At 38.3% G+C, this 26,391-nt stretch overlaps 1 protein-coding gene across 2 annotated transcripts in view; it reads right to left on the bottom strand.

The window, feature by feature from the left end:
* Positions 1-2,566: 2,566 nt before the first annotated feature.
* HSD17B4 (hydroxysteroid (17-beta) dehydrogenase 4) overlaps positions 2,567-26,391 on the bottom strand; it is a 130,051-nt gene continuing 106,226 nt past the window's right edge. For both annotated transcript variants that reach the window (XM_006885989.1, XM_006885990.1), the window contains 2 exons: positions 11,245-11,372; positions 2,567-2,986 (listed from right to left, as the gene is read on the bottom strand). In XM_006885989.1, coding sequence (XP_006886051.1) covers positions 2,897-2,986; positions 11,245-11,372 — 218 coding nt within the window. In that variant the 3' untranslated portion in view covers positions 2,567-2,896. The remainder of the gene's footprint in view (positions 2,987-11,244; positions 11,373-26,391) is intronic.

Below are 26,391 nucleotides of genomic sequence, written 5' to 3'. Positions count from 1 at the left end.
TGGAACCAATCCACCGCTGACCCTCCAGTGGGTTTTCAGAGGCAGTAATCACCCAGGAGATTGTCCATACTTCTCCTGCAAGGTGGCAGATTCAAAGAGTAGATTCCTACCTCTAGGCCACCAGAGCTATTGTTGTTGTTGTTGTTGTTAGGTGCCATCGAGTCATAGACAACTCATAGCGACCCTATAACAAAAGGCCTGAGCAGTGTTCATACATAGAGTTTCCGGAAGCAAGCCATTTCAGAAGTTTCTAGGCTCCTGTTTCTAGGCTTGTTTTAGTCGGGAAGCTCCAGCAAACACTGTCCACCATGGGTAACCATATGACATTTGGCACATCAGTGTCACAGTATTCAGAACCACGAGTTACCTCTGTACAGCAGCAATGCGCAGACCAGCGCTGCGGGTATTATGGCAAGATTTTGGAGTCAAGTGCTTTCTTGGGCTTGCATTTGACGTGCAGGACTGCTCTGCCCCAGGAACGAGGCAAGCCAGGCTGGCCTAGGGTTTAAGCTCCAAAGGGAGAGGGGAAGAGAAGGCGGCCATGTTCTTTCTGGTTGGCTCCTCCCAAGGTTTCTGTGACTGGCTCTGACCAGAGCTATTAGCAGAGCAAATATTGTTGGAAATCAAACACAAAATTATAATGTAAGAATAGCATAATTACAATAGTGGCAACCACTTCCTAAACAACATACCTCTGGAAACTCCATGAACTTTGATAAACGTCAAATGTCTAGTTGTAGAGCGACTTTAGGCCTTTTGCTCATAGGGTCGCTATTGAGTTGTGCTCTACTCGAAGGCAATCAACAACTGAAATGCCAACCTTAGATTGTGTCTAAAGTTACAGGGATGGCATATATTTGGGGGGGGCAGGGAATGGGATCTTGAAACTTGAGATGTAGACATATGAACAGAAATAAGGAAGCTGAATATGTAGTAGTCTTCAATGTGGATTGAAGTTCAACATTAAGACGATTCTCAACACAGGTTCAATTGGCAGCAACATGATAGTTGAGATTATTAACAATTACAGCTTGCTTGGCTCTACAATCAACACTCTTGGCATCAGCAGTCAGGAACTAAAACGATAAATTGCATTGGGAAAATCTGCTTTCAGGGACCTCTCAAGAGTACTGGGGAGTAACAATGTCAGTCTAGAGACTGAAGTGCGTCTGATGCAGGCCATGGTCTTCACAATTACTTGCTATGCATCAGAAATCTGGACAATGACTAAGAATGAGAGAAGAATTGATGCCTTTGAGTTGTGGTGCTGGAGAAGTCTTGAACATACCATGACTGTAATGAAAACAATAAGTCTGTCTTGGAGAGAGTGAAACCAAATTTCTCTTTGGAGGCTAGGATTTTTAAGCTCATATACTCTCTCATATACTTTGGGCACATGACCAAGAGGAACCAGTCCTTGGAGAAAGACATCATGCTCAGAAGGGTGGAAGGACAGTGCAGGAGAAGACAACCCCAAAGGAGATGGAATGAAACAGAGTCTGGGACAATGTGAGTAGGTGTTGGGCTTCAGAGCTGTTGTACTTTTGGTTGCTATGAGTCGCAGGTGGTTTGACGGCACATAACAAAGGGGAGGTGAGGCCACTGAGTCTATAAATTGTGTTGAATCAATCCTGTCAACAGAAGCAGCTGTATTGTTCCCAGCTAATGAGATTATCCCAGCTCTACCTGATGAGTCTCCCAGATTTACACTGTGGTAAAGACTGGAGCATTATTTGAGACATTTCTTGAGGCAAAGGTCTCATAAAGTATTGCTGAATGCACCCTGGCTATGTCCCAATGTCAATTTTAGCTTCTTGGTCATTGTTGTTGTTACTGTTGTGTGTCATCAAGTTAGAACCAACTAATAGCTGACCCTCCAGCAGGTTTTCAGAATCTATAAATCACTTGGGAAAAGACTGCTTATCTTTCTCCCACAGACTAGCTGGTGAATTCAAACTATCAACACAACTCCTTACCACTAAGTCATCAGAGTCCCTTATATATAAATCCTAATAAGATCCAAAAGGTGATAATACAAATTGTAACCCATGAAGAGGAATGACAGATCCAACAAAAATGCTTGATTTTTCCCAATATGCACAAATGGAAATCTGATGAGTATATATTGAAATGCTATTAAGTATGTGGAGTAATGAACGGTTCAAGGAACTCAAAATTCAATCAGTTTGAGTTTATTGATTTGGGCCCACTAAGAAGAGATTCTTCATTCAAAATTTCAGCTTGAGAGATGGGGGAAAAGGATTAATAATTAATTAGAATTCTCGAAGAGTTTGGGAAAACCAGTGCTATGATAAGCCAATGATCATCATTATTATTTAAAACCACTTATCAAGGAAACAAAAAAAGCTAAATAGTTTCAATATTTTTTTCAACAATGTGGAGGAGAGAAGAGAGTAAAGTACTTGGAAGCACACCAACTTTTGTCTTGAAGAACATTATCTATCACACCAAATGTGAAAAAATATTACGTATATGAAAATTCTTGTTAAAACTGGAGTAGGAATAAATTAGAGAACAGAAAACTATTACAAAGAAACAAAGTACAAAAGGTATCAAAATGGTTTTACTCATTTAATCTTTTAATTTATAAATGTTATCATAAAGTCCAAGACGACTGACCTCGGGTAAAATTTTTTTATTATGAAGATAAAGATCTAAGGCCAGAAGCATAATCACGAGCTAGCTTGCAGTTCCTTGTAAAAATAATGATACATGAAAATTTAGTAGAAAATGATAATCAGTAACAATATCTGAAATCTGTAAATGTTAAGCAGCTTCCCCTCTAACTTTTGATCACTTGTGCTGAATAATCAAGCATATTCTGGTGAAGTAAGAGTTTCATTTTTCTGCTTATGTTAAGGATCTAGTGTGCTCTTCAAAGCTTGGCGTAGTCTTTAAGAATCATCTGAAGCTTCTGGCTCAGCATGATGTTCCCTTTTGCCTTCAGTCGGCCACTAAAGAAAGCCTGGAAGAGAAAAATGGAGAAAGATTGACAAGTTTTATTCTGTTACCTTACATTTTTTTTTTTTTTAGAAAAGCCAATGATTTGGACTGAACACAACTAAGTTAATAATTTGAGATGATAACATATTTAATTTGAATTATTTGGATGTTGGGGGGGGAAGAGTTTTCCTTTAATGTTAGTCAGTTTTACTTCTTTCATTAACTATTGGTATATATATATCTTATGCAAACTTTTTCTATTAAGGTTTTAATATTTTTCAGAATTACCAACATAAAGTCTATCATTATTTTCCTTTGTTCACCCAAGATTATGAGAATATTTTATGGAATGTTTGGCTTATAGAAGCGTATATTCTCTGCATAGCCTAATTTATTGCTACTATAGAAGCACCTGGGAAACACTGGTGGCCTAGTGGTAAGAAGTTACACTGCAGTCTCAAAGGCACACAGTTCAAATCTACGAGATGCTGTCCAGAAAAACGATGGGCAATCTCTGTATGATTTACTGCCTGTGAAAATGTGCAGGAGGGTCAGCTATCAGTCAGTTCTGATGCCCCTTATTCCTTTCTTTGCTTTAATAGACTCAACAAATATTAATTAAGGGTACAATATATACTAGGCAATATTCTTAGCACTGGAAATCAGTAACTGCCATGTTCACATGGAGCAAATTTTACAGTAAGGGAGTAAAAAATAAAATGCAAATTCATAATAAAAACCTGTTGTAAAGACAGCTCTGGTGGTCTAGGGAGTTGTGCTGCCAACCCAAAGACAGCTCCTCTCTGGTGGTGTGAATCTACCAAGGAAGAAAGATGAGTGATCTCCTCCCTTGTGATTTAGAGCCTTGGAAAACACTGGAGGGTTAAGTATGAGCTGCTTCCAACTTAACAGCAATGAGAGTCTTAAGATAAACAGTATAAAACAGAAAAATGAATTATACTATTATACTTTAAAGTGTATAATAAGAAAGAATTATTTTATATGAAATGGCTAGGAAAGGTCTCCTCAAAAGTAGTGTGAAAGATGAAATTAAACCAGTCAACTGGAGCAAGAACAATCCAGGGAGATGGGGAAAAAAGGCAATACTCCACACACACTGGAATAGAAATGTTGATGGTAAGTTTACTAATCTAATAGAGACTGGCTGAACTTCCAAGACCTTGGCCCTTAGTAACCTTTAGAGCCGGGCACACAGTTTATCCCTGTGGTGTCCTTAATGTGAACATTAGCACCTGTGAGGTACACAATCTTTAAAGAACAATCAAGCTTGCAGGATCACAAGGGCAGCATTTGCACAGGGATAGAGTGCAGAGGGCAGCAAGGGAGAGGATGGACGGATAAACGGAAATAACAATCAAAGACATAAAGGGGTATTATAACGTGAAGATTATAATCAACGTAATAAAAACACATGAATGTGTATGACTGAATGGAAATCAAATCTGCTCTGTAAATTTTCACCCAAACCTCAATAAAAAGTTTTTTAAAAGTACATGGTCCAATGTTTCAATTCAAATAGGAGAACACAAACACATTCTTTTTTCTTTATTTAGGTTTTTATCGACTTAGTTTAGCTCTCATTCCTCTCCATTCAAGGTTAAAATTTGAACCTTTGTGTAAGGTTCAAAAGATATGTTCCTGAGATCTACAGTTTCTCCTGTTGTTGTTGTGTTGTCATGTACCATCGAGTCGGAAATGACTCACAGGTGACCCTCCAGCGAGTTATCACAGGCAGTTAATCACACAGGAGGAGACTGCCCTATCTTCTCCCACAGAGCACCTGGTGGACTCAAACTGTGTGCCTTTAGGATTGCAATGCAGTTTCTTACCACTCGGACACAAGAACTCCTAGAAGGCCTAATTATAATTTGTTTTCTAATGTAATACCAAAAACATCAACAAATAAAATTTAATTATTAAAAAATAAAGTTGATGGGCAGGACGTGAGAGGAAAAATAATATAACCAGAACAAGCTTTACAAGAAATGTGGAGAGTGATGTGCGATGTGCAAAGATAAAAAGATGGACAAAGGACATAAGACATAGTAATGAGTATTTTCAATTTTATCTATGTGCAAAAGAGAATACCTCTGGAGGGGCTTCTTTTGCTGTTTAGTCAGGGGGGATGACTTGTAGTGTCATTCAACACCTGGAAAGGATTATCCTGGATCTTGAATAGAGAAAAGACTAGATAGAGAGGCAACTAGAAGCAATAAGGCCACTCAGCAAGCTGTGACACTAAGGCAAGAGAGAGATGATGAAGGTTTGGATGATGGCGATGGCCCGACAGATGAAGAAAGATCGATCCAAAGCACATTTTGGAAAAAAAGATGATGCAGGATTTAAGAATAAAATGTACTTAGAAATATGGAAAAATCAAAGCGAGTTCTCATACTCTGGCTTTACTAGTTTACCTAGATAAATGATGGTTTCATTCATTATAAAGGAAAATACTAGAAGAAGAGAAAAAAATCAAGAATGCTATATTGGATAAAGTTAGTTTGAGATGCTAGTAAGACATTACATCAAAGAAATCAGGTAGAAAGCTGTTAACACGGAGTTCAAAGAAGATGACTGAGAAACACATTTAAACACGTGAGTTGTCACCGTATGTTGTGTACTGCTGAGTCACTGCCAAGTCACAGTGATTCCCACAGGACTAAACAGAATGGCTCCATAGTTTCCTTGGTTTTAATCTTTACAAGAATAGATCATCAGGTCTTTTCTCCTATGGAGCATAACTGTGGCTGTGAACTGCAAAACTTTTAGATGTATCCAAGTGTTTATTGTACCACCAGGGTCCTTTGCCCGCATACAGATGGCTTCAAATAGTATTGAGTGGATGCTTCTATTTCAAGAAAGAGTGGGGGGGGGTGCCCCAAGGAAAAAGAAAATGTAATGCTTTGGGGTAGAGACAGGTAGCAAAAGAGAATGAGGATGCCTAGATGTGGGAAGAGCAGAACAGGAGAATACGGTGTAAAGAAAGCCAAAATATGAGAATATTTCCTCCAGGAGTTGATGGTTAACTGAGGTGAATACTATGGAAAAAGTTGAAATAATATACATAAATATTCACTGGATTTGGTAAAACTGAAGTCACCAGGTCCCTTACAAGAACATTGTCAGGGTAGTGATACATATTACGAGGATGGGCCATGAAATTGAAGCAGAATGAGGGGAGAAGAAAAGACAGAAGAAAAGTGATGGGTGGAAAGGCGTGGTGTCCACAAAGCAGAACCTCAATGAAGTTTAACTGTAGTGACAGGAATTATGTAACAAGTTAATAATTATCTTGAGCTATGAAATGATACCATCAGGAAAATGATAGGGGGATAAAAACAATGTATTAGAACAGATATTGAAAAGCTATAAACTTTATATAATATGTAACACACTATCCCACCAAGGCTCCCAATAATGTTGATGGATAACATGAAGACTGGGATGCAAGTAAGAGTCAAATGCTAACAAAGGCAAATGGTGACACAGAATGGAATGAAAAATTATTAGAAGTGAGATCAATACTAAGTGTTCATTTTCCTGGAGAAATCATTTATCTATGAATCTTGAAAGAACCCACTCAGGTTATTGGCAAGGGCTGGTGACATAGAGAAAAGACTGTATACTACAAATGAAGACTTTGAAAACAAAAAAATGATGACACAAGCCAAAAATGAAATCCACCACTGGAGAATAATATCCAGTTGGGGCAATCCTCCATTGGATTTCCTAGGCTGTAAATATTTACAAGGTAGGAGACTGCCCATCTTCCTCTCGTAGACAGCTGGTGCAATTGTACTGCCAGAGTATCGGCTAGCAGCAGTCCAGTAAGTAACACTACACCACGAAGGCTCCCATTAATGACGATGGATAGCATGAAGACTGGGATACAAATAAGAGTCAAATGCATTCAGAAAAGCCCTCAAACTATGTGGAATTTTTAGAAGAGTTAGTATTAAAAATAATATACACCTAGGTTTTCTTTTTCTTTTTTTTTTTTTTTAAAGTAAAAGAAAAGATTGTTTCATTGTTTTACAAACACTCCCCCAGGTCCCCTCCACCATGCAGCCCTCGCTCTAGTCTCCTGTGATGACAGAAATACCCAGTTACATCTCTCTTTTAGACGGTTCTCTCCCTCCTCTGTTTCAGTGCAGTATACATTATTGAACCCATCTTACTCAGTCTCTCCCCAACCCCAAGGACAGTCCCATTCTACAACAGTGGCATCATGTAATATTTGTCCTTTTGTGACTGGGATATTTCACTCAGCATAATGTTCTCCAGAGTCAACCATTTTGAATAATATTGCATGAGTTCCTTGTTTTTTAATGCAGCATAGTATTCCATTGTGCGAATATACCACAGCTTCATACACGTAGGTTTTCATCGAGTTTTTGCCTCTGCTTTTGTTTACTTTTAATTATATTCTATATGGCTTTGAATTAAACACACAGAATGGTATTTGTGATTGTGAGCATGGCGCAAGACTGCGCAAGGTTTCAATCTGTTGTACAAATGGTTTCTATGAGTCAGAAGAGATTGGCCCAGCACCTAACAACAACAGCAACATACAAACTGAAGAAAAGCCCGGACGTTACTAAAATAGATACAAAACTGACTCAGCACAACTCACTGAGCAATCAATGGGCCTCCAAAGGGCTGTCCTTGCAATTATAAAAAAGCTTCCCTTCCCAGTGGTCCTTTTCACCCAATAAAATAAAAACACCTGTAAGAAACATGTTCCTTCATATGGGACCAAATCATCAACATTTACACAAAAGCAGAGATGAGAAGTTAAGGAAAATGGATGGATGGGCCCTGAGCAGGTGAGGTGGAAATGCTGAGAATGCTGACAAATTTGGGGGGCTATATGACCAATGTCACAGAATTATCAGTGTATCAATGGTTTAATGGGAATCTATTTTCCTGTGTATACAATCACTTAAAACACAATAAAATATTTTTAAATATTTCTAACTGAATAGTTAATCTTTATCATTAGATAGCTCAACTATCACCTACATAGAAAAGACATCTTAATTACCCAATCTCTGCCCCAAAGTTAAGTTTTCCATTCAGCACCAATAATTACCTTCAAGTATCTGATGCTGTCACTCTGTGGGGAGCTCTGCTGGTGTAGTGGGTAGGGTGTTGCACTGATAACCCACACGCGGCATCTAACTGGCAGTTTGGATCCACTATGTTTTCACAGGAAAGAGATGGGCAATCTCCTACGTGATTTACAGCCTCTGAAACCCTGATGGAGGATTGGCTGAGTTGGTTGGGACTTAACAGCAATGAGTTTGAGTTTTGTCATTCCCTAATTCCATGGTTTTCTATATACTCAATAAGTCACCAGCTCTTTGTCAACATCTAAGAGGCCTTGTGTGATCTAGACCCTGTCCAATTGCCTCATCTCATCTCTTACCACTTTCTCCATTGTTCATTTTCTTTGCCTTTCTGGTCTCTTCACTGTTAAATATGCCAATAAAGACAAGATTTTTGCCACAGGCCTCTGCACTCGTGTTTTTCTAAGCATCATGGCTCACTCCGTCACTTTTCCAAGTCTCTCAGGTGGCTTCTAAAAACTCTATCTAAAACAGTTCCCTGCCCATTCATCATACTCTATGTCAAGGGCTGGCAAATCACGGTCCATGGACCAAATCTAGTCTGCTGTCCATTTTTCATAAACTTTTTACTGGAACATGTAAACAAATTCTATTTGTTTATATATTTTCTATGACTGCTGTAAAGCTTTGGCAGCAGAGCTGAGAAATCACATCAGAGATCATTTGGTCCACAAAGCTTAGACTATTTATTGTTTGATTCTTCAGAGAGGGGGGGGGAAATTTGCCAAGCCTTACTTAACCTATTCTTAGGTTTAACCTTACTGTTCCTCAAACCTGAAATTTTATTTCTTTCCCATCACCTCTCTAAAAGCAAGGTCCACAGTTTTAGGGGAATTATCTTGTTAATCTAACACCTGGACCAATTCCTGGTTCAGAGTAAGCATTAAACAAATTCCTGGAATAGAATTAGCTAACGGCTCACTCTATGCCAAGCACTACACTAAGATCTTTAAAAATATTCTTCCATTACTTCTCACAACAATCCTTTGGAATCATTCATTACTATTCTTATATCCATTTTACAAATGAGAAAATTGAGGTTTTGCGATTAAATGCCAGAGCTAGGATCCAAATTTATATTCTTCTGATGCTGAAGAGCACATTCTTAACCTCTATGCAATTTTATAATTCTTTTAAAATTAGTCCTTCTAGCCTAGAAAACATGGGGCTCTGATGGCATAGTGTCTTATATGTCAGACTTCTAATAAAACAGTCAGCAGTTCAAATCCATCAGTTTTTCCAAGGAAGAAAGATGAGCAGAGGCTCTAAATCCCATCATGATTTAAAGGCTCAGAAACCTGAAGGAGGGTCACTATGAGTTCAAGTCAGTAGTAGTGGGTGTCCTAAAAATAGCATATTGTTTTATTTATGCAAACAATTTCTAATCTTTATATAGCTGTTTTGTCCAAGTGCTGTGGTTTTATTGTCAGAGTAGCCACTGGTATTTTGTAGTTTTGGTTACTATCCTGTATCATGTAGTTGGTTTTGCTGCTAGAAAAAAAAATTGCTTTTGAAAAAGTATTAGGCATTCAACCTCTTGTTTGCATACCCTGGGATTGCCAGATACATAATCATGTCATTTTAAAACATCAAAATAATCTCCTCTCTTCTAATAGCTTCATCAAGTTACTAGAATTCTTTGTTTCTGGATTAGTTAAATGCTCCAAAACAATATTAAATAACAGTGGTCAGTGAGGATCCTCTTGTCTTAACTGATTTTCCACTGAAATGCCTCTACATGTTAATCCAAAAAGTAAGACACTTTTAATTAAACTATTCTTCCATTTCTAGCTTTCTGCAAGTCCTTAATCTTCTATGTCATGTTTCATTTTATTAAGTATCCCTTAACCATTACAAAACTACTACCACATGTCCCTGAGTGGTGCAGTTTTCAATTAGCTACTAACCTAACGGTTGTTGTTGTTATTGTTATGCACTGTCCACCTGGAACTCAGCTGACCCTCCAATGGGTTTTCAGAGGTGGTAAATCACATTGGAGGAGACTGCCCATATTCCTCCTGGGGAGCAGCTAGTGTATTTGAGTTGTGTTATCATTGAGTTGGCAGTGCAACTCCTTAGCCATTAGGCCACCAGAGCCCTTAACCTAGAGGTTAGCTGTCCAAAACGAGTTGTCCCAAGAAAAGCTTGGGAAACTGCTTCTGTTAAAATTACAGCCAAGGGCAGTTCTCCTCTTCACACATAGATTTACCATGAGTAGAAATCAACTTGATGGCAACAGGTTTTATTTTGCTGGGTTGGTTTTTTTACAAATATCATAGAATTCGTGTATCTCTGAACTACTGACATAAGCATGTAAAAGTCTAGAAAAGGGCTCTCTTCTCTTTGGCACTAAGTGAAGAGCTTAGGATTTGTCCTGTCCCTGTTCTGGCTTCTAGCTCCACCCTTCATTTTAACCACCTTACATTCCCTTTTGCCCTTTTTAACTGCCCACCTTTAATTACCAAGCTGCCAGCTATATTTCTGCTACCTCCTAACTCTAGTTATGATTCCAAACTCTAGTTATGATTCTAGTTATGATCTAGTTATGATTCCAAATCTAGAAATGATTTTTGCCTTATAAATTTTCTTTCTTTGTTCCCTAAAAGAAAAAAAGTCTAGAAAAGGATTTTAAACTCTTTTGTTATTTGCTGAAGAATAATTTAACCAAAAATTAAATATTCAGCATCAGTTGAAATTATGTTTAAAAAAATAGATGATAGATGATAGATAGATAGATAGATAGATAGACAGACAGACAGATAGATAGATAGACAAACTGACCGAATGAACACTAGGCCATCAAAGTTCCCTATATATCAACTGGTAATCATAATATTGGTACTGTGTCTTCCTCAAAGAATACCAGTAGTACAATGGTTAAGCTTTCAGCTATAAACCAAAAAGACACTACTTCAAATCTGCTTCAAAGGAGAAGTGTGGTAGTCTGCTCCGATAAGGATTATAGCCTCAGAAACCCTTTATGATCTTTCTGATCTGTCCTATAAGGCTAAGAGGAATACGAATCAACTCTACAGTCATAGGGTTAGTTTAAATCGGATTTTGACAGTCAGTACTAAAGGAAAATTATCAAATACACAAAAATAATAAATGAACACTAAGAGAGTATTACCTTCTGAGGGTCAAGTTTGCCCAAGACCACCTGCATGAAATCTTCATCTGAAATTATAATGGTAACGTCAGCAGAACCTTTTGCAGGCCCTTCATATACTTTTCCAGAACCACTTTTCAGGTCAATAGCTGAGAATAAAGAAAGAAATCAATAGGTATTATTTCTTCTTCATAATATAAAAACAAAACAGACTAAACAAAATGTAGATGTACACTTTCCAAGCTAATGTGCTACTTAAATCTATCTATAAATTGTACATAATCTGTTGTACAGAAAATCCTTTACCTATCAAAATACTCATTTAATGTATAGAGAAATTGTGATGGTGCATTCTCACAAAGGAATACTATGCAAAAATAAAAAACAAGAATTCATGAAATACCACATAACATCAATGAGTCTCAAGGATATTAGGCTGAGTGAAAAAAATCAGTCACAAAAGGGCAAATACTTTGTAAGACCACCGCTATAAAAAGCTAAAGAAAGGTTTATATACAGAGAAAATCATCCTAATATGATTACAAGCAAGAATGGGAGGAGTAGAAAACTAATAGATAATAAACACCTACCAAAATGAGTAAAAGGAAAGACAATATGGAATGAATAAATTATCAGACATTCAGTATATTGCAATTGATGTTGTTGTTATGTGCCGTCGGGTCGCCTGCGACTCATAGCAACCCTATGTACAAGAGCCCTAAACTCCACTCTGTCCTGTGCCAATCGCACTGTCTCGGACACTCCCATCCCAATTATCCCAGTCACTGAATCAATCCACCTCATAGAGGCCCTTCCTCTCCTGCGTTGTCCCTCCACCCTCCCAAGCATGATGTCCCTCTCCAAGGACCGGTCTCTCCTTACAACATGTCCAAAGTATGTTAGACGGAGCCTCAGAATCCTTGCCTCCAAGGAGCCACCCGGATTAACCCTTTCCAGGACAAATCTGTTTGTTTTCCTAGCAGTTCATGGTATTCTCAATACTCTTGTCCAGCACCACAGCTCAAAGGCATCAATTCTCCTTCTATCCTCCTTGGTCATTGTCCAACTCTCTGATGCATACAGGTGATTGCGAAGACCATGGCCTGTATCAGACGCACCTTAGTCTCCAAAGAGACACCATTGCTCTTCAGTACTTTGGAGAGGTCCCTAACAGCAGACTTTCCCATGGCAATGTGCCTTTTAATTTCCTGGCTGCTGGTGCCAAAACTGTTGACTATGGAGCCAAGCAAACTAAAGCTGTGTACAATCTCAATCTCTTCACCATCCATCCTGATGCTGCCAATTGATCCAGTGGTGAGAATCTTTGTCTTCTTGACATTGAGCCTCAATCCATATTGTAGGCTGCACTCTGCACTCTTGACACTCTGCAGCAGGCGCTTCAGGTCCTCTTCAGTTTTAGCAAGCAGGGTTGTGTCATCTGCATAATGCACATTGTTGATAAATCGTCCACTAATCTTGACCCCACATTTCCCCTCATAGAGCCCTGCCTCCCGGATAATCTGTTCTGCATATAGGTTGAAAAGGTGTGGAGATAGGATGCATCCCTGGTGTACGTCCTTCCCAATTTTGAACCATGCAGTGTTCCCTTGCTCTGTTCTGACGACTGCCTCCTTGTCCAAGTATAAGTTTCACATTAGAACGATCAAGTGTTCTGGGATTCCCATTCTTCTCAGAGTCAGCCATAATTTGTTATGATCTACACGGTCAAATGCCTTTTCATAGTCAATGAAACACAGATAGACATTCTTCTGGTATTCCCTGCTTTCTGCAATTGATGTTATAGAACTAAATATTCATGAATGATTGATTGACACACACAGTAGGCTTTGTAAACTTTCACTCAATTCATAATTTTAAGATAACCATTTTAGAAACTTCCTCAGGCTCTCAAATTTGTAACAGTTTTTCCTCAGTGAAAAGTTTATGCAAAGAGATATATTATAAATAATAATCAATATAGAAAAATACAAAGAAGTTACAGTTAAGGCCTTTAGATTCAAATGAAAATGTTAGTCAACAGAGAAAGAAAATTAAGTTTTGAAACAATTGTTTGCTGGTTAGATTCAGAGGAGAAAATGCTCAATCTTATACAGATTTCATATATGTTGCTGTTAAGTGCCGTCGAGTTGTAGACGACTCATAGCAACCCTATGAACAAAAGTCCTCGACACTTACATGCGTGACTCTCATCCTTTCTCCAGGTTCATAGGGTTTCTGGAGGGAAGCTATTTACGGAAGTGGATGTCACTCTGAGGAATTTCTTCTATTTAAGCGTTCAATATTTTCCCCATTCATGTATACATAGTGGCTGTGTGTGTGTGTTTCACATTTTCCTTCATTAACATTATGTGTCATACAATCATTCCCATACATTCTGTTTTATAAAATTAATCATCATAGGACTATGCCCACCATTACCCTATCTTTTCAGGGAACACAATATTCTTTTAACACAGTGAAGTCTCTGTTACTAAAATTCATCAAATGCTTCATTAGCAAGATAGAATGGATTTGAAAAATATTCTAAATAGTTTATTATACATTATGATTAATTCATGAAATAGACACTGCCCTAATTGCTGTGAATAAACATCAAAAGCAGTTTCTTTTTCCTTTAACACAGTTTCTAACAGAAGAATTAAGTGCTCCAGAAACCAGGACTAGTCTGCTTTTTTAGTAAATGACGAAACATCTAGACAGCTGGTAAAATGATTACAATTTTACTTTCAATTCTTTGTATATAATTTTTGTAGAGTTTTATGTAGAAACCCTTGTAGCACAGTAGTTAAGCTCTTGGATGCTAATGAAAAGGTCAGTGGTTTGAACCCACAAGCCCTCTGTAAGGGAAAGCTGTGGAGATATGTTTCTGCAAAGACTGGTAGCCTTGGAATCCCTACAGGACACTCATACTTCATCTCACAGGATTGCTATAAATAGGAATCAGCTTAATGGCAATGGGTCTGAGCATGCCAAATTACATTTTAGAAAGCTTTATATCCTTCATATGCGATGAGTGTTCTTGTTGTTGCTGCTGTTAAGTGCCCCAAGTTAATTACAACTCATAGCAACCCGATGAACAACAGATCTGAACTTGACCCTATGCTGTGCCGTTTTTGTGGTATCTGATATTTGCGGGCCCATTGTTACCGTCACTGCGAGGCTGCTACTGTTGCTGTGTGCCATCAAGTCAGAACTGACTCACAGCTGACCCTCCATCAGATTTTCTGCATCTGTAAATCGCATGCAGGGAGACTGCTCATCCTTGTCCTGCAGAGCAGCTCGTGGATTCAAATTGCATGTGGATTAGCAGCGCAACTCTTAATACCCATTAGATCACCAGAGCTAGGACGCCTAATTCCACTCTTCCAGCTTGAGATTCGTAAACATGCTTTCTCATGCCACAGAGAAGAGCTACAATAACCTCACTATCATTAGGATCATATAAGGAACTCTCAATCTAGCATCAAGGAAAACTATATATGCAAAAGACGACTCAGGATACTAAACTACATTCTAAGGATACTTAACTACATTAGCTAAGCTCTGCTCCAAAGGGAAAATTAAATCACTCTAGCTTTTCATAGAAAAGAGTTGCCAACTCAACTCAAATTAAAAAAAAATATATGAAGGTGGGGAAAGTGAAGATAAAGTAACCTTATGTTTTGTAGAATTCATTCACACACTTCATTGTTCAGTTTCCATCACAAGCCTCAGTCAATATAAACGCACAAAAAGTAAACCATAAAAAGCAAAGGCCTTGTGTTCTCACTGACACTTATAATTTCTTTTCATGTATTAAGTGTATAAAAAACGGGAAGTGAGAAGAATGGGAAGAAAGAACAGATTGAGGAAGGGAAAAGGAAAGACTCAAGAAAAGTAATCCTATGGTACCTGCCAGATTTAACATAAATGGTCTCAGTTCCTCACAAGCAAGTCTAAAAGCCCATTATATATACCTTATTTGCTCAGAAAAAAACTGGAGCACATACCTCAGTGCTTGCTTACTGCATACCTCTGTATGTTGTTGTCACTGTTATGTGCCATTGAGTCACTTGCAACTCATAGCAATCCTATGTACAATAGCTCTGAATCCTGATCTATCTTGAGCCAACCTCATTAACTCTGACACAATTACCCTCATTACCCCAGTTATTAAATCAATCCATCTCATCAAGGGTCTTCCTCTCTTGCACGGTCCCTCCACCCTTCCAAGCATGATGTCCCTCTTTAAGGACTGATTACTCCTTGCAACATGCCCAAAGTATTTCAGATAAAACTTCAGAATCCTTGCCTCCAAAGAGAAGCCTGGTTTCACCCTCTCTAGGACAAACCTGTGTGTTCTCCTAGCAGTCCATGGTATATTCAATACTTTTCTCCAGTACCACAACTCAAAGACATCAATCCTTCTATCTTCTTTAGTCATTGTCTAGCTTACTGATGCATAGCAAGTAATTGTGAACACTATGGCCTGAGTCAGGTGCACCTTAGTAGCTAAAATGACATCATTGCTCTTCAGGGCTCTGGGGAGGTCCCTGACAGCATATTTTCCTAATGCAATTTGTCTTTTGATTTCTTGACTGCTGGTGTCAAGAGTGCTGATTGTGGAACCAAACAAGCTGAAATTTTATAACAATCTCAGTCTCTTCTCCATCCATCATGGTGCTGCCAACTGGCCCAGTGGTGAGAATCTTTGTTTTCTTGATTTTGAGCTTCAATCCATGTTGAAGACTATAGTCCTTGACCTTCTGCAGCAAGTGTTTCAGGTTCTACTCAGTTTCAGCAAGCAATGTTGTGTTAAGTGTATAACGTAGGTTATTGATGCACTTCCTCCAACCCTAATGTCACATTCCTCCTCAGAAAGCCCAGCCTCTCAAATGATAGGTTCCACATATACATTGAAAATCTATGGAGACAGGATGCAAAAGTGTCAGGGGTGATTCCAGTCCTGTATTTCTATAATAAGAGAGCTCTGGTTGCCTAGTGGTAAGTAGCTGAGGTGCCAAAGCATCAGCAGCTCCTATGGGAAAAATAAAACCTGCAGGAGAGTGAGCTCTGAATCACTTCTGACTCAACAGCAATGAGAGAGAGACAGACAGAGAGAAAGAGCCAGAGAAAGAGATAGAGTTATATAATTGTTAAGGCTTTGAAAGAGTCCATCAAACTTTCCGATATCTTTAAAAATATTTAATGGAGTTGTTGTTGTGTACCATCAAATTGAAACCAACTCATTTCAGAGGCAGTACATCACACAGGAGGAGATTGCCAATCTTTGTGCCATGAAGCACATGGATCTGAACAGTGTGCCTTTGTACTAGCAGTGCCACTCCTCACCACTTGGCCACCTGAGTTCCTTTAATGTAGTTGTTGTTGTTGTTATGTGCCGTTGAGTCACTTGCGACTCATAGCGACCCTATGTACAACAGCCCTAAACTCTGCTCTGTCCTGTGCCAATCACACTATCTCCGACACACCCATCCCAATTACCCCAGTCACTGAATCAATCCACCTCATAGAGGGCCTTCCCCTTCTGCACTGTCCCTCCACCCTACCAAGCATGATGTCCCTCTCCAAGGACCGGTCCCTCCTTGCAACATGTCCAAAGTATGTCAGACAGAGCCTTAGAATCCTTGCCTCCAAGGAGCAGTCCAGTTTGACCCTTTCCAGGATGAATCTGTTTGTTTTCCTGGCAGTCCATGGTACCCTCAGTACTCTTCTCCAGCACCACAGCTCTATTTCATGAAGATGTGTTGTTTGGAAACTTGAGAATCAATGAGGGCTTGAGATGTATCCCTTAAAAATCAGAAAGTGCTACTAAAGGAGTGTTATGTATGCTTTCCTGGAATTCTCTCAAACACTTTCTGACTCTGTAATATTCTCAACATGCACATGAATAAACTACCATTAGGTACACTTCTATCAAGTTTTTACATTATTACTATGTTTTATAACAGTCTTAATCACTCTAGGTATATAAATGTTTTAAGTTACTTAAATATGAAGTTGTAAAATGTTAAGTATATTTGATTTTAGAAATGTTTCAATAATGCATCCTATCCATTAATTTTAAGTTGCTAAAAACTTACTTCAACTTTGAAAATAAGAAAAGGGAAGTATATGTGAAAAATGCACTGCCACAGAGTCAATTACAACTAATAGCCAGGTTTCTGAGGCTGTAAATATTTATGAAAGATGACTGTCCATCTTCTTTCCAATGAAATAGCTGGTAGATTTAAAAAGCTAAACTTTTGGGTTGCAGCAACACAAAGGCACTATGCCACCAGAATTCTTTAGAAGTATATGCAGTGGGTCATAAACAATGTTCTGAAATTGGGCTGTGCACCTGCACTATGGAGTCATAATGCATTAATTATGTTCTATAATGGATTGTAACATTAGTCAAATATCAATAAATTAACAAAAATATCAGCATGTCACTAAAGAATTCCCACCATTTTAAATTAATTTGGCTTTGAAACATGTAGCAAACACACACAATAAAAACATTTTAAAAAAAATACAAATATACAAAATAATGGAATTCCAAAATCTCTGTAGATGTTCGTTATTATTAAATAATTTAAAAAATTTAAAATAAAAAATAACTGGCAATAAAATATACTATTTATCAACAAAACAAAATATGTCCTAATAGTTCTTTAACTAGCACCAAAACATGCTAATCCTAATAGAATATAACTGTATACAGTGTATATACCTCAGATTTTCATTTATTTTGAAACCAGTAGACAGAAGCAAAAGTCTCTCTAACGGGAATCCCACAGAGACACTGGTCACCACAGCTGAACTCGAACCCCAGCTAGGAGGGACCTCCTCCAAAGTGGTCAAGTTCCCTCTTTGAGATCACTTGCAAAAGTTAAAACCTGAAGTCTAAAGATTTTGACATTTAAACTAAAACTGTAATTTCTGTTCTGATTCTCCAATGCTAAATAAATGTTTTGAGGTCTTCCTTGTGTGCCTGGCCAAGGTATTAATCCACCTTGTAACAAGTTAAACAAATATAAGCATGGCAAAGCTGAACAACACTTTTCTATGAATGCTTGTTTGGAACCCAAACCAAAGTTTGGAATCATCACCCTAAGATTTCATTTATATTCAAGATGAGAAGCAACAAAGAAAAATCTGTTTTGACTTTGAAGACATCAGAACTACCCTAGAAGCTATTAAGGTAGTACTAATATTATTGTATAATTTAGTTATATTATTGTATAAAAGGCAGAAAGTGGAAAATGGGAGGAAAGAACAGAGAAAATGGAAAAAGAAAGATTCAAGAAAAAGAAACCTCTTGTATTATTGACTAGATTTAACAAGACTGGTTTCAAATCTTGACAAGCAAAAGCAGAGAGAGAGAGAGAGTGAGTATAAAATGTTGTTGGTTGCTGTCAAGTCAGAATTGACTCTCTAGCGGGTTTTCAGAGACAGTAAAGCCACAGGACCGCCCTGGTGTGCATGTGTATTTTTATACACACACTACATCTACTCAAAGATAAACCAGGACCACACACCGTTTTAGTATAGGAATGTGTCGATCAACCCATAATCATTATCTCAAGAATGGATGTATTCTCATCTGAAAAGAATGTTTCATCTCTAATCTACATCTTTTTCCTGAATTCAGACATACTGCTAAGATCAAAAACAGATAAGCATTTTTACTTCTTTACTGTCACACAGTATACGACAGATGCCTGGATTTAGTCCAAATGTTGTGCAGCCTTAGATGTGTGTGTGTGCGTGTGCGTGTGTGTGTGTGTGTGTGTATTATAATTTATACAACTCCCTTATTTAATAAACAATGTTGTTGTTGTTATTGTTATGTGCCGTCGAGTCGTTTGCGACTCATAGCAACCCTATGCACAACAGCCTCTGACACACCCATCCCGATTACCCCAGTCACCGAATAAAAATATGGAACGCTTCACGAATTTGCATGTCATCCTTGCGCAGGGGCCATGCTAATCTTCTCTGTATCGTTCCAATTTTAGTATATGTGTTGCCGAAGATATTTAAGTAAAAAAAAAATAGTATGCTGTTGTTATACACTGTGGAATTAACTACAACTCACAATGACCCTAAGAAATGACTGCCACAGTCACTGTGTCAATCCATGTTATCCAGAGTCTTCCTCTCATGAGCTGACCCTTCACCCTTCCAAGCATGATGTCCTTCTCCAAGGACTGGCTGGGGACATGCCCCAAGTAGGTAAGACGGAGTTTCAAAAGCCTTGCCTCCAAGTAGCAACCTTGTTCCACTTTCTCCTCAACAGACTTGTTCATTCTCTTGGCAGTCCACAGTATGCTCAATACACTTCTTCAGCATCACAACGCAAAGGCATGGATTCTTCTTCTGTCATCCTTAGTCATAATGCATAATGCATAGCAACCAATTGAGAAGAATATGACTTGTATTAGGTTTACCTTTGTCTTTAGATTGACATCACTGCTTTTTATTACTCTGGAAAAGGCCTTGACAGCATATTTTTCCAATGGAACTCGTCTTTTGATTTCCTAACTGCTAGTGCAAAGGGTGTTGACAGTGGATCTAAGCAAGATAAAATTATTAACAACTTCAACCATTTCAATCTATCATGATGCTACCTATTGGCTCGATGGTGAGGATGTTTGTTTTCTTTCTTTTTCTTTTTTTTTATGTCTAGCACTGTCTCCTTTGTGGGTTTTGTTTGATTGTTTTTTATTATAGTAGTTAATTTACAAAATCATACATTGTTTTTCACACCAGATTCTTAAAATATTCCTCACCCCCCCCCATTCATCAAACTGTACAACCCCATGATTAATCCTCCCTGCCCCCAACCCCACCCTGCACATGAGGATTTTTGTTTTCTTGATGAGGTGATGCAATCCAAATTAAAAGCTGCAAATACTTCAAGTCCTCCTCAGTTTCAGAGAATAAAGTTGTGCCATCTGCAGAATGCAGCCTGTTGATGAATCCGCTTCCAATCCTGATGCCACATTCTTCTTCACAAAATCCAGCTTCCCAAAAGATCTGGTCAGCAAATAGATTGAGAAAGTATTGAGAAAAGATACATCCCTGACACACCTCTTGATTATAAACTCTTGCTCTATTCAGACAGCAGTTTCTTGGTCTAAGTTTTGCATAAGCACAATCAAGTGTTCTTAGATTTCCATTCTTCTCAATGTTAGCCACAATTCGTTGTGATCCATACAGTTAAATGCCTTTACATAGTTGATAAAACACAACCAGACATCCTTCTGGTGGTACTCTATGCTTTCAGCCAAGATCCATCTGACATCAGCAACAATATTCCTAGTGCTATGGCCTCTTCTAAATCCAGCTTGTATTTCCAGCCATTCTCTACCAATGTACTGTTCTAGTCATTTTTGGATAATCTTCAGGAAGATTTTGCTTGCATGTGATATTAGTGATATTGCTTGAAAATATCCACATTCTATTGGATCACTTCTTTTGGAATTGGGACTATGGATCGTTCCCAATCAATTGGCCATGTAGCTGTCCTCCAGATCAGTTGGCACAACCTGGTGAGCACAATCCTGGGCTGCATTTGTTTTTGAAATTTATCAACTGGTATTCCATTAATCCCCGTGGCCTTGGTTTTTTTGCCAATTCCTTCAGATCAGCTTGAACTTCTTCCTTTATTGCCATTGTACAGTATTTATAGAATTCTATGATATATATGTAACCCCAACTATATTCTTTTAATAGCAAAGACTGCAAATATGTGAAAGGAAAATTAAATTTCAATTTGTTGCTGTTGTTGTGTACCATTGAGTCAGACCCAACCCATAGCTGACCCTCCAGTGGGTTTTCAGAGGCAGTTAATTGCATGGAAAGACTGCCCATCCTTCTCCTGTGGAGCAGCTGGTGGATTCAAACCAAGCACCTCGGGTTGAAATGCAGCTTCTTGCTACTAGGCATTTAGACACATAAACACACACACACACAAACCCCAAATAGAACATTTCTTCCTGTTTCTGTTAGCCATCTGAATATCTTCCTCCATGAAAATTCTTTTCATGTCTTTTGCCCTTGTGTAATTGGATTATCAGTTTTCCATATGGAAGCCCAGGAATAGTCTATAAACTTTTTATATGAGACCCTTGACTGAGATGGTATTGCCAAATGGTTTTTTCCCCAGTCAGTAAGCATTCTTTTCACTCTGTTGAAAAATGTGATGTGCATAGGGATTGAATCTTTAGAAGGTCACATTGTCAAGTTTATCCTCTCCAGATTGTGCATTTCTGGCTCTGTTTGGCAGTCTCTTTATACCATGGATTAGGCTGTCTAAGCTTGATCCCAGTTTGTCTCTGATGGTTTTGGGCTTTACTGTCAGAACTTTGATCCACCTTGAGGTGATTTCTGTGTATAGTGTGAGATATGAATCCTGTTTCAGCTTTCTACAATTAGCAGTCCAGTTTTGCCAGCATCATTCGTTGAAGAGATCGTCATTTCTCCATTTGATAGGTTTTATTTCCTTGTCAAACATCACTTGACCATAGACTGATGGGTGTATTTCTGGGTTCTCAATTTTTTTCCATTGGTCTATGTGCCTGTCAATGCACCAGTACTATGCTGTTTTACTTATTACCGCTCTGTAGTAGGTTTTGAGGTCAGGGAGTGTTGCGCCTCCCACTTTGTTTTTGTTTCTCAGAAGAGAGATGCTAATCAAAACCACAATGAGATATCATCTCACACCAGTAGCAGTGGTAAAATTTAACAGGGTATAATAAATGCTGGAAAGGATGTGACGAGCTAAGAACTCTACATTGTTGGTGGAATTGTAAAATGGTACAACCACTCTGGAAGGCAGTTGGGCTCGTCCTCATAAAGCTAAACATAGAAATCACATATGATCCAGCTATTCCACTGTTTGGAATATACCCCAAGAGAATGATAACAGAGGCACAAACTGAGACCTGTACACCAATGTTCATAGCAGCGTTATTCACCATCGCAAAAACATGGAAACAGCCAGATGTCAAACCACATTTGAATGAATTGAGAAACTATGGTAGATTCACATGATGGAATACTATGCAGCACATAGGAGCAATGATTTTATATATTACTACCTAACTTGAGGGAGACTGGAGAGCATTAGGTTGAGTGAACTAAGTCAGTCCCATAAAGACAAATATTGTATAAGACCATTATTGTAGAGTAAGTATGAGAATCCAAGGTGGGGACGGTGGAAGCAGAAGGATAAAGATGGGTGGGGGGGGGCAGAAGAGTTTAATCACAGGGTCACACAATTTGATAGGGGGAGGTGAAGGAAATGGAAAAGATCCGGAGTGAAAAACAATGTCTTTGAACTTTGTAAATAAACCAAGAAAAGAAAAAAAGGGGGTAGAGAGGACACAGAGAAGTATAAAAGGATTGGTGGAAATCAGAATTATGGGAAAGGAGTGGAGGAAATATGGCTTTACATTACAGGCACTGTTATTAATGTTATAACATAAAATGCATATAAATGGTGGTGTAAAAAAGACAAATCTACAAACATAACTGGTCACTGCCAACCTGCCTCAAGATATAATTCTAAAGAAAACAAAACAGTTTTTTACTAAGTAATATTTTACCATTCACATATGAAAAGAAATGTGTCTTTGTAATATGTTCCACTGGATGGCTATGGTATAGCTATTGAGTTGAATCAAACAACAATTAGGTTCACTGCGGAAAACACAACATATATCTGTGAAGGGTTACAGTAAAATATTTACTTAAAATCCATCTACCAAATTCTCAGATGCCCGCTTTCATTACATACAAATGGAAACACTGGAGCCACTGGTCAATAAAGTGAGGAACATTAGTAGATAATCTTAGGGTCAACAACTGATTTTCCTTTATTCCCCCTTTGGGCTATGAAGAATGGTAAAGCTAATGCTCTCTGTTCAAGGCACTATCATAGTGAACATAGTTTCCAATTTTGTCTCCAGCTGTAAATTTAAATTTCTATTCTAGTCCATACAATCTTGTCCATATCTATTTGCTATACTTCTAGCACTAAGAACGCATCATCTTCTTTCTCAAACTCTCCTTCCCTCCAAGGCCTCTCATTTCTAGAAACAAAATAAAATCCTTAGGCTTGCAGTCTAAAAACTCTGGCTTCTCTTTTGACTTCCCCTCATTTCCTCCTTTTCAGTTACTTCTCCTACCAACAATCTCACCTATGCCCTCTCTTCTCTACCACCATTATCACCAAAATGTAGCTCTTCCTTCCTGTTAATCCGCAATGCAGTAAATCATGTTTCCTCAATTCTAGTACTTAAAACTTTTCTGATTCACAGAGCTCTAATATTTATTCCATGGACAAAAGCATCATCACATTATTCATATTTGTGGTCCCCAACTTAGCAGAGATCTTGGCATATTCAGTAAATACACAAATATTTGCTGAATTAACCAATCCTTCTAGTCTCTCTGTGAAAGTCAACAATACATTACCATGTCATTTCTGCTGTATTAGAATTATTTATATACATGGACAGATCTACAATTCCTTATCTAAACTCCTTCACACCAGATGTGTTTTGAATTCAGAGTATTTTTCAGATTTTAGGAAGAAAACATAGTTTATGAAACATGAATTACATCATATAAATATTTCTACTGGTACAATACTCTCTAAGTAAACATGTTATTACTATTCCTGAACAAATACATTATTGCTATTTTTACTGGGCAAGTTCAGGTCAGATTCTGTCACTAATGAGTTCTAAAAATGGGAAAAAATCTCGTTTAGAGCATTTAAGTTTCTGAAATTGCAGGTGAGACTATGTTTTAATGATCATAAACAAATTATTCTAAATGCCACACAAATTCTCTGCTTTTTTATGCCTTCTAATGTATTTAATTTATTCTGAAATCTTACTGTTCCTTACAGGGTTGCACAATTTGATGGGTGGAGGGATGGGTGAAGGAAATGAGGGGATCCGGTGGGGACATAAAATATAGCGGAATGACAGGCAAGGTCTAATGGTGATTAATATTAGAAAACATAAAGCATGGGAATGACTGGATGAAGCACAATGTGCATGAAGAATGGTGTGAAGCACAATGCATACCACCTTTGTAAGCAAACTAGTATACATTTTTAAAAAAAGATATAATAACAAAAAAGCAAACAGTAGAACAAGATCCAAAGAATTTATCAGAATAAGTTTTGACTGGCTTTGTTGATGTTCTTGTTGTTAGGGGCTGCTGAGAATGATGCATATCCACCCTATGAACAACAGACCTGAACCCTGTCCTATCCTTTGCCAACCTCACACTTCTTGACACATTAGAGCCCATTGTGGCAGTCACCTTATCAATTTACCTGTTCAAGGGTCTTCCTCTCTTTCACAAATTCTCTGCCTTTCCAAGTATCATGTCACTCTCCAAGGAATAGCACCTCCTAGCAATATGCCCAAAATATGAGAAGTAAAGCTTTATAATCTTTGCCTCCAAAGAGCTTTCTGGCAGCAATTTCTCCAACACATATTTGTTTGTTCTTCTTGACATCCATGGGATATTCGGCACTCTTCTCCAGCACCACAGTTCAAAGGCGTCAATTCTTCTGTCACCCTTATTCACTGTCCAACTCTCAGATGCGTAGCAAATGATCAGAAAGACCACTGCCTGAATCAGACACACCTTAGTCCTCAAACTGACATCATTACTCCTCAATAATTTGGAGAAGTCTCTAACTGCAGACTTTCCCAGTGTAATATGTCTTCTGATTTCCTGACTGCTGGTACCAAAGGTGTTGGTTGTAGATCCAAGTAAGATGAAGTTGTTGACAGTTTCAGTCATTTCTCCATCTATCATGATGTTGCCTGTCAGTCCAGTGGTAAGAACTTTTCTTTTCTTGGCACTAAGATGCAATCCATATTAAAGGCTTCTTTTTTAAAAAAGAAAAAAATCTTCTACAACAAATGCTTAAAGTCTTCCTCACTTTAATCAAGCAAGATGTGCCATCTGAAAATGCAGGTTATTGATGGGTCTCCCTCCAATTCTGATGCCACATTCTCTTCATAGAGTCCATGTTGACTGGTTTTAAAACTTACTAAATACTAATAAAGCATTCTGGTTATATGACTGACTTCGAGAACTTGACACGTACAAAGACAGCCTATTAAGTGTTACAGACAATACTACCCACTTAATTCCTTAAGTTGATTCTGATCTACTCCAAAGATTTCTCTAGGCTATAATCTGTTAGAGAAGCTGACTGCCTAATTTTTATCCCACAGATTAACTTGTGGGAAACATAAACCTTTAGCGCCCAAAATCCAATCCATTGTGCAATACTGGAAATAAAGAGAAATATTAAACTGCAAAGCTTTTCGGACATCAAGGCCAAGTGATCCAAGAGTCCACAAAGACTACTAAGAAGTAAAGTCCCTTAGTTATAAGCCATCTGTTCTGGCTACTTCTGCCCCTTAAATTGTTTTATCAAATATGCATATGGCCTGTACTACTGAAACCTACTGTATAAAGCAAATACTATATTTTATAACCTAAAATGTGGCATAAGGATTGGTGGAAGATTCATTAACAACCTGCATTATGTAGATGACACAACTGTGCTTGCTGAAACTGACGGGGACCTGAAGCACTTGCTGCAGAGAGTCAAGGACTGCAGACTCCAATATGGATTGAGGCTCAATATCAAGAAAACAAAGAGTCTCACCACTTGGCCAATTGGCAGCATCAATATGGATGGTGGAGATTGAGATAGTTTCCACAGTGAATGCTCTTGGTACCAGCAGCTAGGAAATCAAGAGACAAATTGCATTGGGAAAGTCGGCTGTCAAGAACCTCTCCAAGGGGAGCTCTGGTGGCCTAGTGGCAAGGAGCTGCAACTACAATCCCAGAGGCGTATGGTTCAAATCCACCAGATGCTCTGCCAGAGAAGGAGGGACAATCTCCTCCTGTACCAGTCAGATCTGATTTGATGGTACAATCACACAAAAATAAAAAAAAAAAAATAAGAAAGAATGTGTCATCATCTCAGATAGCCCTGCCAATCTCCATTTTTGGAAGTCAACAGGGACTTGTTTGCCTTTTGTCTGGTTTTTCTTGTTTTTCAAGACCCAGTTCAAGTTCTGCGTTGGCCAAGAAACTTTCCTGGGTTGCTTC

This window comes from Elephantulus edwardii, unplaced genomic scaffold (genome assembly GCF_000299155.1).
Source record: "Elephantulus edwardii isolate Elephantulus edwardi_28Jun2011 unplaced genomic scaffold, EleEdw1.0 scaffold00046, whole genome shotgun sequence".
Lineage (NCBI taxonomy): Eukaryota > Metazoa > Chordata > Mammalia > Macroscelidea > Macroscelididae > Elephantulus > Elephantulus edwardii.
The sequence above is the reverse complement of the archived record's forward strand: the minus strand, read 5'-3'. Positions and strand labels throughout refer to the sequence as shown.